The sequence below is a fragment of the Bombus bifarius genome, unplaced genomic scaffold (assembly GCF_011952205.1).
Source record: "Bombus bifarius isolate JDL3187 unplaced genomic scaffold, Bbif_JDL3187 scf7180000009125, whole genome shotgun sequence".
NCBI lineage: Eukaryota > Metazoa > Arthropoda > Insecta > Hymenoptera > Apidae > Bombus > Bombus bifarius.
The window spans coordinates 6,525,579-6,543,708 of record NW_022884914.1 but is presented as its reverse complement, the minus strand read 5'-3'; the positions used below and the strand labels follow the sequence as shown (position 1 = coordinate 6,543,708).

At 41.7% G+C, this 18,130-nt stretch overlaps 1 protein-coding gene across 3 annotated transcripts in view; it reads left to right on the top strand.

Annotated features, from left to right (window-relative positions):
• Nucleotides 1–18,130, top strand: part of LOC117213563 (transcription factor SOX-6) — a 324,095-nt gene that overhangs the window by 177,071 nt on the left and 128,894 nt on the right. For 2 of the 3 annotated variants that reach the window (XM_033459009.1, XM_033459006.1), the window contains exon 2: nt 2,442–2,536. In XM_033459009.1, the coding sequence (XP_033314900.1) occupies nt 2,442–2,536 (95 nt within the window). Of the gene's footprint in view, nt 1–2,441; nt 2,537–4,672; nt 4,812–18,130 lie in introns of those variants that run through there. The other variant, XM_033459008.1, reaches the window with a different exon arrangement.

The following is an 18,130-nucleotide window of genomic DNA, read 5'->3' as shown; positions in this document are numbered from 1 at the left end:
CGTACAAGCATTTTCGATAGTAAAACAGGCCTTTTAACGCGAGACCAATGCTCCGCCACTTGGGTTGTTTGTTTTTCTACAAATCGCAGGTATGCGGTGCTCGCTGACTAGGCAGAAGTTACAGAAGGATCCCCAAGGCTAATGATCCATCATCTCCTTATTTCCAAGTCCGAAGTGGCTACTTAACGACTTTACGGCTCCCTGCTAGCCAGGAACGCCCACGTGCCACAGGTACCCCGGTCGCCTCGACTGCGAATTGATCGGTCGCTCTTTTAATAGAGCGAATCACCACTGCCAGATCGTCGTAGTGGTCGCACGGGAACATGGGAACGCTCAGTTAGGAACGTCGTAGTCGGGACGTGGTTAATGCGCCTCGTATTTCATTGGAAAGTTTCCGTGAAATTCGATGTACGGCGAATCTTGCAAGATATGGAGCGTTTCAGTGATGAACGAATCTCTTGGCCGATTGTTTCAATTAAATTTTACTCACGAAGTACTATTTCAAAATCGCTCATAGAAATTAATGAAATCAATCAGCATTTTGTATTCGATATCTCTCTCTTGTCCTACTACCTTCTAGACTTGAATCAAATATTTTGTTAACATACAATTAAATACAATTAAATTTCTCTTTCTTACAGCGATTGCGGGTAATCAGATTCGAAGTAGATATATTTACACTATCAGAAGTAGCCTTCTCTCTCTCTCTCTCTCTCTCTCTTTCTCTAACCAGTGTATCTAAATACCAAAAGAAATGAACAGCGTATACAAATACTTTCTGCATCTCCTTCGGCTGTTTTTTCAAAAAGTCTCTCCCCAAAAAACAACCTCGTCCGCATCTCGACAAAGAATCAGCATTCACCCATTACCATCCGTTTCATCCCGCCTAGTTCGTTTCTTAACAAAAGAGGGAAGAAAAGAAGGAATCCCCCGGCAGTGTGACACAAGTTAGAGAGAAGCACCTGCTGTCGGGGCATCGAGTTCCCATTCTCGTCAGCGGGCACTTTCGTCGGGGCGATCAGTCTCGTCGAGCGATTCGGGAGATTTCGGCCGGCCGTAAATTACGGAAACGGAGAAGAATGTTTAGCGGACATTATATTTCCTCGGGACGGTTCATTTAACATCGTTGGATTCCTCGCGGCGGGAGGAATGCCGAGATTTCGAGTCGAAAACCACCTCGCGGCGTCCGATAGTCGGTCGCGCGCGCGCTCCAGACCAGCACAGGATGAGCAGAAGAAAAAGACAGTGACGTAGTGCCCACCTTCGGTGGAATCTCGTGTCATCTACCAGGTACTTCTCTCCTACTACCTCTGAATCATCGTCCTTTGTCTTCGCACAGGATCCTTCGTATCTGTCGGTCGCGACCGCGGGCCAAGACTCCACCGACCTCCATGCAAATCCTACGCGTTCGTCGCTGTGTCGCTGCGTTATCAATTATCGGAAGGTTGGATAATGGAGTCCTACGGGGACACGTTAGTAACGGTTTCTTTTCTTTTTATTGGAGACGATGGCGAGGCTTGGAACCTTTAATTTGTGAAACGTTTGGCGAGGTTTGTTTCTTTCGTTTTTTACCGAGTAAGTTTGCAGGGAGTGGATTCTTTTGGATTCGAACTTTTTAGAGCGGTTAAGCATGAGATACGTTTGATGCAGAAGAAGTGTTAGTGATGTTGATGCGCTATAGAAATTTGATGGATGTTTCCTTACAATTTTCGTCGTATCGTACGAAGTAAGAGAGACGACAAATTTTGTTCTAAATACTTATTTATGAAAGTGAAAGGGATGGTTATGATCTTAATCTATTTATAAAACTATCTATACTAATATGGCGTTAATACTTCTTTACGTAACGATACTTGATTAAAAACAACTATGAATGAGCGTACTACGATTTACGCCAAGCAAAATCCCGTTTCTACTCAAACATGTCTGATCCACCGCAAAATATGTACTCGCTTTGATAACCCTTATCAGCTTTCAAGATATCATAGCAAGAAGGTGTATATATAGTCTACAGCCTACGAAAAACATCTTAATTTTGCAACAATTATAACAATCAGTTTCGAGCGATAAACCTGCGTATCTATTACTTGATATTATACACGGTGACTCACTGAAACAAACTATATTCGTAAAATGATTAGAAATAGGGGAGAATGAATAAATGACAAAGCAAACTGAGAAACCAAATTTTGGAATTTACTAAATTATTTCTGTGTTTAAACACTATTATAGAATTATATTTCTTTTCGTAACATAGTGTGACAAACTTTCTTTTCATATTCCGTTCTTCGTGTTCAAGACATTCAACAACCCGTATAGAAACATATTGTATAGGTACACACCTAGATTCTTCTTTACAAATTCACGAATCGTTCCGTCCGACCATAACGTTAAACCGTCTATCACGGATTACTAATAAAACGATTTTCTTCTGCCCGCAGAACGGTGTGCTTCCTGATGTTCGCCGTAATTGTTCGACGGTGGATGGGGTCGTCACGGCCATAAAGCCGATCAGCTGGAAGGAGATTCGAAGCCGGTGAGTCGAGCACCAGCACCTGCTTATTGCGCTTGTTCATTCAGGATGGGCCTGCGTCGAGGCGCCGAGCTCTCTATTCACCTTGAAAAGGCGCGAACGCGTCCCTCGATCCGTGTAAATGCCGTCGTATCGCGATAAACCGAATGAATCAGGATTCTTTGTAACTTGGAGTGGAAAAATTCCCTTCGATCGAAGCTATCCACTAAAAAATCCTCCGTTAAATCATTCGTTCTTTTACAAAATCGATAATTAAATATTCGAGTGGATAGCTCCGCCTATTCTGACAAATCGACATTTTACACATTTTTATTTCCATTTTTTATCTTATGCTTGTACTATTTCTCGAGTCGTGGTCGCGTTTCCGCGACAACGCGGAACGGCATCACGCGTTTGATCTAGCTCGATCCTATTCGTAACTATTCATATTACAAATCCATTTTAAGCGGAAGTTCGGATGGCGAACTGTGTGGTGATTTTTCCACTTGATATGCTCGCTCTATGTCTACACTGGCAAAAGGTGAACCGCTGTGAAAAATGGACGAGGTCGCTTGCGGCCGCGTACGAACATGGCGGGGCACGCGCGGACAATTACAGCCGGCCGGACACGATTTTACAATAACTCAATTCATTTCCGAGCGTACGTAAGAACGGGCTGACAAAAAAGCGCGGCTGGATATAGTTATTGCGGCTGTGGTGCACACGTGAACAGGTCAGTCCGGTCGAGCTGCGGAACGACGCCGGGAGGGGGGAGAGGACAGGGATCGAGACAAGGGGACAGAAGGAAAGGTAAAAACGTAGACGGAGAGCGACCAGTGGAATCAGGTGGAAATGAAAGAGAGCGGGATAGATACAGAAAGAATTCTCTTGCGAGTACCACGAGCAACCTGAGCGACAAAGATCACTGTAAAGTCGGTTAAAAAGAGATAATACAGAGAATGAAAGGAGACCGCTGAAGATGACGACAAGGAACGAAGAGACGTTCGAGTGAGATTTTCTATAAACGTAGAATACGTATTGATGCGAACGTGACAGTCGCAGATCGTTTAGAAATGTGCTTCTTTGATACATCGGAGCACAGTACAATTTCGTTTGTATGAATTTCATTTACCGGAACGAAATCTTACTTAGCGTCTAACTGCTACCGTTTGAAACTACTTATCTGAACGCGAGCTTCTATTATGTGAACGAATCCTATTATATTCTCCTATTATACGAACTGCGACAATTATAGAAATTATTTTAAACTCTCTCTAAAGATTCTTATAAAAAAAATTCTACTATACAAACATCTTGTAGCGATATGTCATTTCTGTGTGTAACACTGTGTCCAACTGAAAATGTCTATATATGTAGATGCGTATGTATGTACGTTTAACGCTTATAGGAAATCCTACTTTTAGAATAATCCCACAGTGCAGCGCAGTGTGTTTGCAAAAGAGTCGATATCTAATCGGCAAAATGCTCGTCGAAAAGTAAACCCGAGAAACAGGGTGGAGCACAGGCATGCACCTCTCGTCTCGTTTCGTCGTCTCAACGTTTTCGTTGGCGCGCTCGCTGTACTCCCAAGCGTATGGGACAGTACTACGCACGAGACAGATCCTCTTCGCGGGAATACCTGACAGTACTTGCTTCGTTCCTTTCGTTTGTTTCGTTCGGTGGTTGGTTCGGTTGGTTCGGTGGACCCGGTTCGCGCGTCTACGTTTACATACTCGCGCCGTCGTCGCGTACGCGCGCAGCGTACTGCGCTCTCACACGCACGCGCACGCACACCATATTCCGTGTACACCAGTTCACTGGTATTGTATAATGCAGCCATTGATAGCCGTCCTCTCTTTCACGCACGCGATCTGTTGCAGTCGCTGCAACCCGTGTCCGGTGACAGCGTCCAGTGTCCAGTCTCCCTCCCGGTGAGTGTCCACAAGATTTATTTTCCCATGCGATATACGGGGTGACACCGCGAAAAGTGGACCTGATTCGTCGATTACGGCGAAAAATCACTCGCTATCTTTCTGTTATCATCGTAGTTACAATTGCAACAATATACGTATTAATGAACGCAGTCTTTATCATCAGTTTCAAGATCTTGTGTTTTACGTGTACTTTATAAACAAGAAACACGCATCCACGTGACGATACATACCATACGCGTGTACGAGTGCATTCGTGTTTGCGTATTCTATGTGTACACCAAAGAAGACGCATAGAAGTTAAAGAGAACGCTTGCTGCGCACCTTTCGCCGATCGGCGAACGCATCGTCCGTATGGATCTCATCGGGTACGTAGTCCGTTCGATCGCTCGAATCGATGTCTGAGCGTGTTGCATCGTGTCGCAAACGTTCAGTGGAGACGTCGTCGATCGCGGCGAAGAGGGCTCTGGATCGCGGCCGTAGCTCTCGGATACCTTTTCCGCCATTAATTGCGACCGCGTCACGTTTTATCGTTATTTTCTCGATCTCGATCTCGATCCACGCCGGATTGCTTTCCAGCCTCGTCTCTCCGAGGAGGCTGCTGCGGTACTTAACGAGCAGATCGCTTTCAGTCGGGACGCGAGCCGCGATCAATTTACAAGCGCTTCGAGATCGTACGAAGTTAGCCGATCTCGGTCTCTGATTCCAGAAAGATTTCGAATGCCTGGCTCGAATCGAATGGATTTTCGTCGATCTAAAATCGATCTTACGTCTGAGCTCCATTTATTAGTCGTGCGAAATATTCGCGAATGTTCGCTAATATAAATTTGCTTCGGTGAAGACGCGATGTGTAAACGAATAAAAAAAAATTGCGAAGGATTGTGGGCGTTTGGGAACGTTTAGAGTAATATTAATATACCAAAGAAAATTTATTGTTCATTGATTTCGTACACGTTCGATCAATTTTTTTATTAGTTGAATCAGCGACGAATGTCTGCGATCACTTTCGCTTTCTCCAACTACATATGCGTAGCGCAAATACTCAACAAATGTTTATTATCATTTGCTAGCGCGTTTAATAGATAATCAGTTCTAGACGCGATGCGACATCGTCATGATTCATATTGCTAATGATAAAACGCGTATTGTCGTAGAAAATATAGATTCGCTGAATCGTCCAGCGTCTACGCTGTGAAATCGTAACAGTGTCGTCTTGTTTGTCTGCGTCGAGTCTTGATTAGTGGACCGATCGCCCTCTCGCGCGGAACACCCGTTGCGTCGCGAGCTTCGCGAATGCGAAACCACGATTCGACAAAATTGCGTAAAGGGAATCGAATTACGCCTGTTCGCGAAGCCCGCAAGATTCGCCCGTTAGGGGAGAATTATCTCAGCTACGGCCACGATTTACGCGTTCTCCGAACCGGTGACTCGTGTCTGTCTGAAGCGTGGCTGCGAATAATGTGATTTTGTTCCCTCGTTCAATGTTAAACTGCGTTCTTCTACTTTAATGGAATTTCTCGATACTCGGTTCTTGGTACGTTTCTTTGATTTTTGCAATTTATTTATGCTTCCTTTATTTTAATATGTAGTGTTTCATTGACTTCATCTTTCTTGTTCTCTTGTCCGAGCTTGTTCGATGTTTGTTGTCTTTTGTTGCGCTTTATTGCATTTGTGTTGTTTTCAATTGTATTACATAATTAATTTAAAGAAACTCTTAAGAAACGATTTCATTGCACGGTTAATTAAAAAATAACAATTATTAAAGAGGCATTGGAATCTTTCAGACATCTATAACTGTCTGAAGAAAACTCGTGTGCACAAACTGTATTAAACTTTCACCATAAAAAGACTCGACATTACAATTTGACCGAACGTCCTTCGATTCCATGACAAGTTCCCAATATTTACCCGAGCTCCTAATCTCCGCGAACTTTACCGGTGGATTATGTGTCCGCAAAATGAAAGCAAACATCTGCGAGATAATTGTACAACCACCTTCAAATTCCAAGATCCAATTACACGCACATACAACTCATCGCGCCTCGGTATTTCCCTCCACAATCGATATCGACCGATCGGAATCAAAAAAAAAAGAAGAAGAATCTAAACATTACATCACTATTTCCAAAGAGGAGTCCTATTGAAATCGCACGTCCCTTTCCACGATCGAAACGTAAAGAACGAGTATTATCTAAAAGCAGATAGCGTGGCCATGAAGAAATCCGCGAACGCATCTCTGACACACGTAATCGACGATTCCCAAAAACCGAGAAAAACTATCGTCAAACTCGTGACTCTATTAGCGCCTCTACTTTGTTTGCTTCGAAGAATATTGTACGATGTGTTACCGAAGAGAAACAAGAAGCTACACTGTTTATCCTTTCAATTCGATCGTACGCTGCCCCACCTACCGGAAGTGGAGGAATGGTGATGTAACGCAAAGCGAAGGAACAGTTTGCACGGGGCTATCGTTTCGAATCGAACGTCGTTGTATTCGTAAAGATATTGACACGTTACGCTACCAACGGGACAGCGCGAGCAAATAACGCGCGGATAAGCTGCGATCCTCGTCTTCGCGCTCGCCTGTCAATAAACCGCGTATCGTTAGCGATAAAACGCGCCGCGAGAACGTGGAACGGTTTAGCGATTTTCGACGGTGGGAAAAGTTCGTACCCTTAATCTTATCTTTGCGCAAACAATCGAACGATGTTCCGCGACCGGTTACTGGTTCCCGTTGCCCGAGCCGCGTTCCATCGATTTCTTTAGAAGGAATCACGCCAGGCAATGAGCGAAAGAGTAGGTTGAAGAGACGAGGAGTTAAATTCGGAGCAAATGGCGAGGAATTGGCGTCGGGGATCCGACGACGCCGTGAAAATTGTGACAAAAGCCTTTGGTTATTTTTTACCGCTCCCGCCGCTCGTAATTCTTTTCGATTCGCGGATCTCTTTGAATATTACGGCGCTTTCGCATTGGAAAAGGGGAACAGGTGCGTAATCCTCTGTTTAACACTTTGCTCCCTGTTTTATGGTTTTCTGAGGAATGATAGGGTGATTTCGAATTTGCCGCAGTCATTGTAATATCGTAAGTTTGATACGAAGTTAACCTTTGAAAATCAACATCCTTAGGAACAATGAATTTCGCGTTCAACTTTAATTTTTGGGAGCCGATGGAAATTTGAAAGTTATATCGCTATATGTAATATTTGAATGATATAGCAATTCTAATTAAAATTCTACTTGAATTATTAGAAATACAATTGGGAATTTTACTTAATCAAACGTTTCAATCTATTTACAAGTACAATTTGTTTATTTACGTATTTCTTTTCGAAGCACTAGCGAAATGTTTCAAATATCCTACTAAAATTCGAAGGTACTTGCGATACACTTGATCCCATCGCTAATCAGGGGATCCCGTAACGGAATCCGCGCGCGGAATGCAGTCGTAAATAAAGCGCGAGCGACGAACTCTCTCGATGCGCGGCGGCATCGAGAAAATTGAGGATCGAGAAAGAAACGTGGACGAAGAAGAAAGGAACGGGAGAGAAAGGGAGCGCGCTTTTGTCGGTACGTCATTACGACATCCGGTCACCGTACGGTCGTCGCGAACGGTATTTCAAAAATATCGGATAAAATACGAGGATCGAGAGAGAAAGAAAGAACAGAGAGGCTGGCTTCTGCTATTATACTTGGTCGATGTAGCCACGTATTTCATCTTTCGTTGAAAATATCGTTTCGAAGGGTTATTTTTGGATGATTCTATTTTTCTTGACACTTTTGACGCAGGGGAAACGCCGCTGGCAGCGCGCTCATGCTTCGCCACGAAATTCCTTTGGTACCTCGTAGCCCATTGTGGTTGAATATCTTATTGAGAGTTGATTCGTGCATATGCCTTGGTATGCGTGACGTTGAAGCGTACAGATGTTCGTTTATCAATGTTTCACCGTGGCAAGTGCAGTGTGAGATATGGGTGTAATTTTTGGTGCGATGTTTTTGTGAGAAATTCTTGGGAAATTTTTGCATTTGCTGTACAAATGTGAAAATGAGTGCTCTGCTACTTTCTTTCAGTGGAGTTCAAAATTGTAAGTGTATAAAGAAGTCTTCAAATTATATTATTTGGGATATTAGTTCAAATATATCTTGATATTATCTTATTACTTTAGATATTTTCCATCAGGAACAAATAATGCAACTGTTAAATGTATATATACTTTGTTGCACTCTTCGTGGTCCTTTTCATCATTTTTTCCTAACACTGTTGAGAAAAGAGGAAAAACTCATTTTAAGTTGCGTGGACTACTCTGTACAATAGAAATACAACGTCAGTATCATTAGCGAAAACGTAACTATAAGTGTTTGTCAATAGATTTGTAAATTCTCTTCTGATAATGCGTGTATACTTTGCAAATCAGCATTATATTTGCATTATGTTTCAGGCAAATTGCGTAACAAGAGTCATAATAAAATGGCAAATGCAAGGAAATTACTGCAATTTATGAATATTTATCATTTTATCGTATTTTATTTAACAATCAGTAGATGTTCTATAGCCATTGTGTTAAAACAGATTCATTTGTCTATTGATTTTTGCCGATAGATTCTGAAAACGTTTCTTTATGTGACGGCCATTAACATGTCATATAAAAAAGACTATCTTAGGAGATGTGGTACATGTAATTATTGCAAAGTAGGGAAAATCGAATACTATTTGTTAGGAATGACATCCCAAATAGCGTTGCTAATCGCTTGCTTTTGAAATCAAAATTTCACATTACAAGACGTTTGCTGGAATCATCATAAGCGCAATAGGATTAATTCAATAACACGATAATTTATACGATATTGGTAATTAATTGTGGGTTTAACGATGATTTATCGCCAATTAAAAAATGAGTTATACGACAATGGAAACGCTGTTTCCTTCAGCAGGAAAACTGTAACGTAGCTATTGTGAATTATATCAAACGAAATTCAAGTAGTTATGACTGTTCAAGAACCTACTTTGAAATTCCTATTATTTCCAAACTTTCTATTTGTAGCGTATATCATTCCAATATTCGCATTCTTATTTTTACCTCGAAACACTTATTTGGACAGATCATAAATCCAAAAATTGTAAACAAATCCAGCAGCTCTAAAGTTTAATCAGAATGTGCAATCGCATAAATCACGTATGTCAGGAAGCACAATAAACAATAATTTATTCATCCAAACGTGCACATGCGCGTGTTGTGGCACCAACAGTCAATGCCTAGCTTCGTCAAATAATCACGGATTACCTAGAGAGGCTCGGTTTCGAGGATTAAAACGGCGGGATTCTATGGATGCTAAAAGCTTGCCTATTTAATTCAAGGATCTCGATTTATGTGGAACTCGCCGGTCGTTGAATGCTGCTCCCCGGTAGGCTCGCGGCCGTGTGCGAGTCGAGAGCCGATCGTGAATCTGTCGTTGACACCGAGCAGCCAGGCTGTTTGACAAAAAAAGTAGGCAGGCATAATCGTAAAGTGCGAATGTTATTCTCTGGACGATGAGCGAACCCAGGGAGAGAAAGAACGAGGGGACACTATAGGCGCACGAACACTAACCAACGCGAATACGTATACACACATTGATACGCGTACACGCACTTGACACCGGTATTATAAGCATTTCTTTTATTCGTCTTTTATTTTGTCGGTTTTTGCTCGAAGCGTATAATGGGACGACGTAAAATAAGAATTCGTAGCGGAGACAGAATTCTTTAACGGTTCCGCGAGCGGCGAATTAGGACGGTTCAATGTTCCCGCGAAAGCGATATAATTGCGTCATTAGCGAATTTCGCCGGACATCAAACCGGTCCTCGCGCGTACTCCGATCGAAAGAACGAGAAACAGCCGGAGAAAAGAGGAATCCTCTTAAGGATCGCGAAATCGTTTTACTGTTCATTCTTAAATCGTTCCGTTGGCCGCCACCCTTTTGTTTCGCGGATATTGCTCGGAGGAATTCGAAAGCGGGACCATAGAAAGATATCGCCACCCTTCGATTTCCATCGAAATGCAAGGAGACAGAGGAGAAGACGGCAATCGCGAACGCGACCGATTCGAGGAACAGAGCAAGAAACAGAGAAGACAGGGCTGGGAGACGGACAGACAGGCAAATTCAGTGGCTCGAAATTGTACAAGCGGATTATACGTTTTCCTTCGTATTAAAATACGGCGGGTCTCAAAGGGAAAATAATGTCTCCCTGATTACTCGCTTCGGTTCAACTCGAGCCACCCCTGTGCGTCGATCTCCGTTGCCCTGTCCCGTGTTCCACCCCCTTTCTATGTCCCTTCGTTTCGCTCCGATCTCTATCTTCGTCTGGCTTAAACGCGTCGACGCGACGGTCGCCCTGTTCACGACCTCTCCATCTTCTCCGCCTACTCCCTGCTACCTTCACCGAAACGGGGATTAAAATGATGTTTGCGTGAAAGCCAAAAGCATTACCGACTTTATCTTCTGAAGTGCGTCGTATTACTCTCCCTTTTATCCGTCCTCTCTTCCACAATATTTGTTTTCTTAATTTCCAAGAACGCCACCTCCGCGATTTCCTTTCCATTTTTCTGTTTCTCTCCCTTTTCGCTTGTTCGTTCGTCGATTCGAATTTTTCCACAGAGCTTAGGAATTTTATTCTTGCTTTTCGTTCATTCCTCGTCCTCTTTTCTTGTTGACAATCGTTAGCATGGCAGAATGCACGTTACTCGTTAGATAATTTGTTTTTCGATCGTAGCTACCGTTTGGCGCAGTGTCAAACGAGTTGCAGCAGCGTTGCAAAAATGTCCGACGTAATGACTCGGGCGTATCGGTCTGCCTGGCCAATTATGATAAACCGGTTCATCGGTGAATGCGAAATGCCACTTTCTAAAGTCGTTGCGCCGCTGAAAGGAAGAAACTCTTGTTCCCTCGGTCCTTTTTGTTCCAACAAACTCGATCGGCTCGCTCGGTTACGTCGGTCTTGACTCCTTACGACTTCATTATCCGCGACGGGGGAAAATCGGTGGCGGATCGTGAATCTCGAAACTCTTGCACTTGAAAGTGCATTTGGCAGCGTGTACTTGGGTTGTGTACGGAGGTATAAAAAGCTTTTGACCTTTGCGAGAAATACAAAATCTACGAACTATTTTATTGCTTCTATCATTATTTGTTAGCAACCCTTACAATCGATCGATTAATTCGAGATTAAATTACTACACGTTAACTACGCCGTAATTATTCTCGAATCTAAGCTACAACAACCGGGAAACATTTACACGCGAAAAACAAACCGAGGATTGGATTAGGAAAATCAGTGATCGAAAGGGCAGTGGCATCGCGGCACTACGTGGGCGGCTGATCGAAACAGGATGTTGCGAGAAACCCGGTGGCTCCTCGTCCATAATATATGGCGGCCGCGCGAACATAAAATTCTCCAATTGCAAAATTGATGCGTCTTATGTTACTTCCTCTTTCTTTATCTCCCCTATCTATGTCTCTATCTTTCCATCGACACCTTCTTCTCTGTCTCTATCTTTGCTTCACGTTCCCTGTTCACCGGGTACATGGTGGAGCCACGGGTCTCGCGGGTCCCCTGCTCGTTTTACTGTAAAGCAACTCCTCATATTGTACAGGGACGCGTAATTCATTTTTTACCGGACTCGGCTCAATTATTTATAAATTGCTGCTCCCTCGGGTAGGACACAGGCAACCTGTCATCCTCCCTCCCCTTCGCGTCGCCGACCTCCCTCTCGATACTGCTCTCGCAGTTCTCTCTGATGGCACTGCTTCTCCGGTGCGGAATAAAAAGGAGGGAACAGCGAAAGGGAAAGAAAAGGAAAGGAAGACTGTGAAACGGAACGAAGAAGAGCGAAGAAGAGAGAGAGAGAATGGGAGGGAGAGAATGGGAGGGAGAGGGGGAGGATGGTAGGAAAGAGCAGCGAGTACTTGACGAGAGCGAAACGTGCACTCCGAGTACGAAGCACTTTGGACGATCGAAGCAGAGGTACAATTTACCGGTTTGCCTCGCTCTGTTTATTTTGTTAGCGTGCTAATGGAATGGTTACGATTCCGAACGGGGCAGCGCTCCCTTTTCCCGTCGATAAGGCGAATTATAAAGATTGTCCAGGAATAAAGTTTGACAGCCACTAATGGTGATTCCCCCGAAACACATGAATCAATTAAAACGGACGAGAACTAGCAGTGGCAACGTTCGATCGGTTAACAGCGGTTGTCGTTGCTCGTGGTTTTTCATTCGCTTATTCCTCCATCGATACGGTTCACGAAGTCGAGACCAGACGACAAAGGCCTCTGGTTGAGAACGATGATCGTTATTGCGCAGTGATAATTTGTAACGAATGCGAGACGTTTCGAGAACGCGGCAAAGAAGTTTATATATGATGGTTTTTATTGGCCGGGTTATGACGATCGTGTAGGTGATAATGAAGATGGAAGTGTTAAACGCAGATCGCTGGTAGTCAGGTTGGAAAAGGTGATCATTGTCGAGTAATTTCGGAACGACTATGAAAGAATATAAAGGTGATGGCGCGCAGCTTGGTTTGCATCATAAATTTTTTCCTTTGTCGTAATACGCGAGTTGAAGTGATTAAATGCCTGTTCCGCTTAGGTATAATTTAGGTAAATTGGTAGTTGGAAGAATAATGTATTGTGCCTTCTGTATATCCTTCCTAAGATTCTAGTTAGTAGCAGGAATTATTTCCTTCGTTAGCCAGTGTATCTGTTCAAAACCATAACCCTACCTACTCAACGTTTATTCATCGAAATGATTAAAACAGATGCATGTACCTTTATTATACGTGATCTTGCAAATTAATTACACACATCCAATTAAGTTTATCGCTCAGTCGAACCGCAAAGATCCGGTGGCGAAGTCGCGAAGTCGACGACACGCTCAACCTCACGGAAAATCTCGGCGGGTCGAAGCGCGCGAGAAAGCCGCGCGTAATCCGGCGGCGGGGAGGAGTTCGGGATCGTGCGTAATTCGCGATCTTAATGACTCGGCCGGTCTACATAAATTCGCGTGTAATTGGAAGCTTCTTCGTGGCGGCGTATAAATTTAAGGCCAGCGGGATGCGCGCAGACACGCGCGGCCGCCTCGTTTCGCCCGCGCCTCGCGTCTTTGAGGAATTAAAAAATCTCGAAATATCGCGCGACGGCTCACTGCCACGATAACCGGCCATCCGGACGTGTTTCACCTGACGCGTTAAGAGATCGCGACTGTTTTGTGCACGCATGTTATACGCGAATCCGCTTCGCAACTGCGAATGAGCATTAATAAGGGAATGGAAGCAGCAAGAAGATAAATTCTTCTTGCACATAGTTGTATCTATCTGTTACATTTTTTAGCTAGTTTCTGTTTAAATGGGAAGGAACATATTCATTTCATTATGTTTGCTTTGCTTAAGCTAACTCTCGTAAGAAGCAAAAATATGTACAAGAATGTAAAAAATGTAATGTAAAGAAATGTACAAGAATAGCGAAAATAGTTGCATAAAGAAGTAAAGAAGTATCGTTAATCATAATTGTCTTACATAAGACAGTGCGATTTGATAAGTGAAACACGATTCACATAGTTAAGTAGAATGTGTATCTGAGGAGGTTCAGACAGATCGACTAGGTATTGTCATATATAGTCGATGCAAGTAGAATGTATCTATGCCCTGCTAGTCGCGAAAACGTATTGCATTCAGGCTTTGAATAAAATGAAAAAAAAAAGTAGAAAATTTGATTCGTCTTTATAACTTTCTCTAATTAATAACTTTCTTCGCTCATTACGCAGTTAATAGCGAATAAGTTTGATCCATTGATATTAAAATAATGCATGACGATAACATTCGTATAATTTTATGTCTTGATGCTCAAAAAGATTTGTATTAGAACAATTTTATGGAGGATTTGGCTTTTATTTGTATTTTTTTTTTTTTTTTTTTTTTTACACAGTCTTTCCCATAAAACTTTGAAATCCGATTTGCAATTATTTTTGTATCACCCTGTAGTTTAACCTTCGTGATTATACCTTTAGCGTATATGGTTAACTAACTGAGCGGTTAAAATTGCTGAACGAGATAATCTGGCGGCTAGCTATCGTGTCTTAATTAGACGTATAATGCATCCTCGATTTATGTAAGTTTTTTTCATTTTGGTTTCGATTAAAACGCGATTAGATTTTTCTGCTAGTTCGTGCAGTCTGCGCACGCAGAGTCCGATAAAACTTTGATAATTAAAGTATGGGATTTTATGGTTCTCTGGCAGAAAATTGTGTGTGTGCGTAAAGCGGGTTTATTACGTTAATTTTAACGAGAATTTGTGGGTAGGTTGAGAATTGGTAAGCGTTTAATCAAAGTTGATCGCTGTGCGTGGAGATTTGCCGGCCTGTGAAGTATTTCAGGGTGTGGATTATGTTTTATGAACTAACTGCGGGGTTTTTTAAGTAAAGTTACTGGCCAATAAAAACGAATTTGGTTCTACTTTTTATTTAAAAAGTAAATTGTTTCTTCTCTTATCTTTAATTTCTTCTTTTTCAAAATATTACTTGAAACGAACAATCAAATGTACAATGGAAGGAAGTACCATTCGTTCTTTTAATTTGTCATAATAAATTATCTATTCGTAATACTAATAATATTATATGATATAGTATATCATTTCTACAAATAAATACCTATATACTATCCAAAAAATTATAAATAAAATGAATAAGTTCACTGTCTGTTCCCCGTTCAATTAAGATTAATCCGATGACATCGATAACGCCGTCTCTATTTACTCATTATAGCGCATATCTTCGACGACTTAACGCTTATAGTGTGTGTTATGTATGCCATGACTAAACCCATAAACAATTAAAGGTTACACGCGTAAAAATCATGATGCGTTTTATCTCATCTATGTTCAATACGATCAAAATAAAACAAAGGCTATATCCAATTCGCAAATGGCTATTGAATCCTAAAATAGGAATAATACCTATCAAATTAAAAAATTGTAATTCATCCATAATCACCATTTTTCTCGCAAAAGGCAAACAAACAAGAGTACTTTCAAGTACTTTCAAGTACTTCGGCATAAATCGCATAATTTTCTCAAAAGTCATCAAATAATAGATCAAGCGACTAACGCTTTTCCATGCTGTAGCTATTAATCGAGCTCAAGACCTTCGACCTCGGGGTTGCAGCGGAAACGTAAGCACCAGATATTAATAGGAACAACCTTCCTCCTAGACACACAGTATCCAAGATCAATCGAACGTCTCCTCTTTGTTTTCCCTTATCTAAGATCGCAATCGACGATGCTCGGTGTACTATAATACTCCGGGCCACGTCGGAGAGCATCAGTTTGTTTGATGCTACCGGATCGTCGTGACAAGGGCGACGTTACTTTGACTACTCCCCTGAGAACAAAATCTCCCTTTCCGCTTGCACGGCTGTCCCTCCCTTTCGTCAGTTTCTCTCTTCTTCGCCGTCCATCCTCGTTTTCTCCGCGCCCTTTGAGTTATTCCACTCAATACACGTTCTGGTCTTGTTTGCAAATCGCGTACAATCATCTTAGTTTTTTTCCAGGAAACCGTGTGATGTTTCATCGAAAAACGGAGCATTTTGACCGCGCTTCATGATATAGTTAAATAGTGTGTCGAAAGTTTTTTATATCTTCTGCGCAATGGTAGACAGCAAAGGCGAAGGTTTTCAAAAGCTATGCAATTAACGTGTTTAATTTTTTAATGTGTCTTTGAAACGGAAAATATTTTAAAAGAAATGGATTGATGCCTCGAAATTACAGCGCAATGCAGTATTGTCGATTATTAATCCTACGTGCTACACATTCCAACACTTCTAAGCCTACTGTCTTCAAACACTGAAGATTTTATCTGGTAATTATACGGTACAAAACGTGTTAACTGATTCTACGAGCGGTGCTTTTCTCTTTACGCGATCGAACAAATCGTGGATTTTAGAGCGAGAGGTATCTATAATTGATGTCACGTCATCTACATAATTGATGTTGCTCGAGTTTCTGCATGATTACATTCTTCAACGTCTATACGAAACGTGGCTGATGTAAATTCTTCGCTCGAATTGCCATTAATTTGTTCGATAAGATATCGGGTTAAGTGAAGTATACGCCGTTTGCAAGTTACTTAAAGAGCTATGGGAGATGTCGATTAGTGAATTAGAATCAAAGGGTGTGCCGATGAGAAAGGATTTCAGACTCGAATCGAAACATCTAGAACCGTTTCCTTTTTCTTCCTCGTAACATTACCGTCGAGAAGGTTCAGATGTCGTAATTTGTTGGATGTCGTGTGATTTTCTTATACGACGCGATGGAGTTCGTTATCTTAAGTGTGGTGTTGATATATGAGCGTACTTACGCTTCTCAGATGCAATAAAGAAAATCGGAGTATATGTTTCCATTCATTAATTTACCTATTCAATAGAGAAATGGAAACTGGAAAACATTATCGTGCATTTGATATACTTTTCTCTTAAAAATACGTTCTTTAATCAATTACAGCAGAACATTCTCACGTTAGTAGATCTCTGCGTTATAAATTATATATTTCGTTCTATATTATATCAACTTCAGCTTCATGTAATACTATAATCAATATGATTACTTCTAAGCAATATATATGTTGTTATATTATAGAAACAGACAAGTAATCTTAATACCTTGATTATAATTCATCAACATAACCGTGAAAAGATTACAACTTTATTATTATCTAGTAATCCATTGAAGCATCAATGTATTCTTATACCGGCAATAACATTTAACAGAGAATTTATAGAGGCGCGCTGTCATATATGGTCTATCTATTCCTGAAAATATATCCACGCCACGAGTAGTGGCGATACAGACTAAATTTAATGCGAATAATTCATCAGAAGGTAATAAGCGCAGCTGCGGATAAGTCAGAAATAAATTGAACTCCTGACGTAACAATAATACATCTTAAGACTAAACCAATCGATCCTAGACCATCATTACCAAGTTACGTCCAATATAAGTACTGCTTAAAATAATTCAAACGGAGAAATCAATATCTCGTGCATTCAGTGAAGATTCCGTGACACAAAATGTATACTGTGTTTCCTTAATCATTTCATCTTTGAGATTTTCCAATTAGTCATTTAACCATAATACTTTATCCGAAATTGGCAAATAAGAAAAAGTGATAGAGTCACAGTTTACTAGGTTCATCATATAGCTATTAATTGAAACTCGATTGTTTCCTAATTTAGGTTTATTTACTTAAACAATTTATAAAGTGGAATATAAGTTATCGAATTTCTCGATCGAATTTTCTTACGATAGAACATACATGCATAGATATATATATATACATATGTGACGTATATCCCTCTTTCGTTTTCATTCCATTACCTATGATAAAATGACAAAGTCGCCTGGACACGTGCAAGTATCGATGTCGAAGTCAAAATCCTTTAGTCGCGGGTTTCGCTAGTGGAGCACGATCCCGCCGACTACCCTTCAAAGAACCTTGATATTAACCAGTCGCGTAGGGGCCATTGTCGGGCCGGCACTATGGACATTGTGCTCTTTGAGCGTGCCACAAAGAGGCGCAGCTCGCACGCTCGGTGTGCGTGCGGCATTCAGCGGGAACGGGCTATCCGTGGCCAAGCCGTAGTTAAATCGCCGCCTAAGAGCCTCGCGCTACC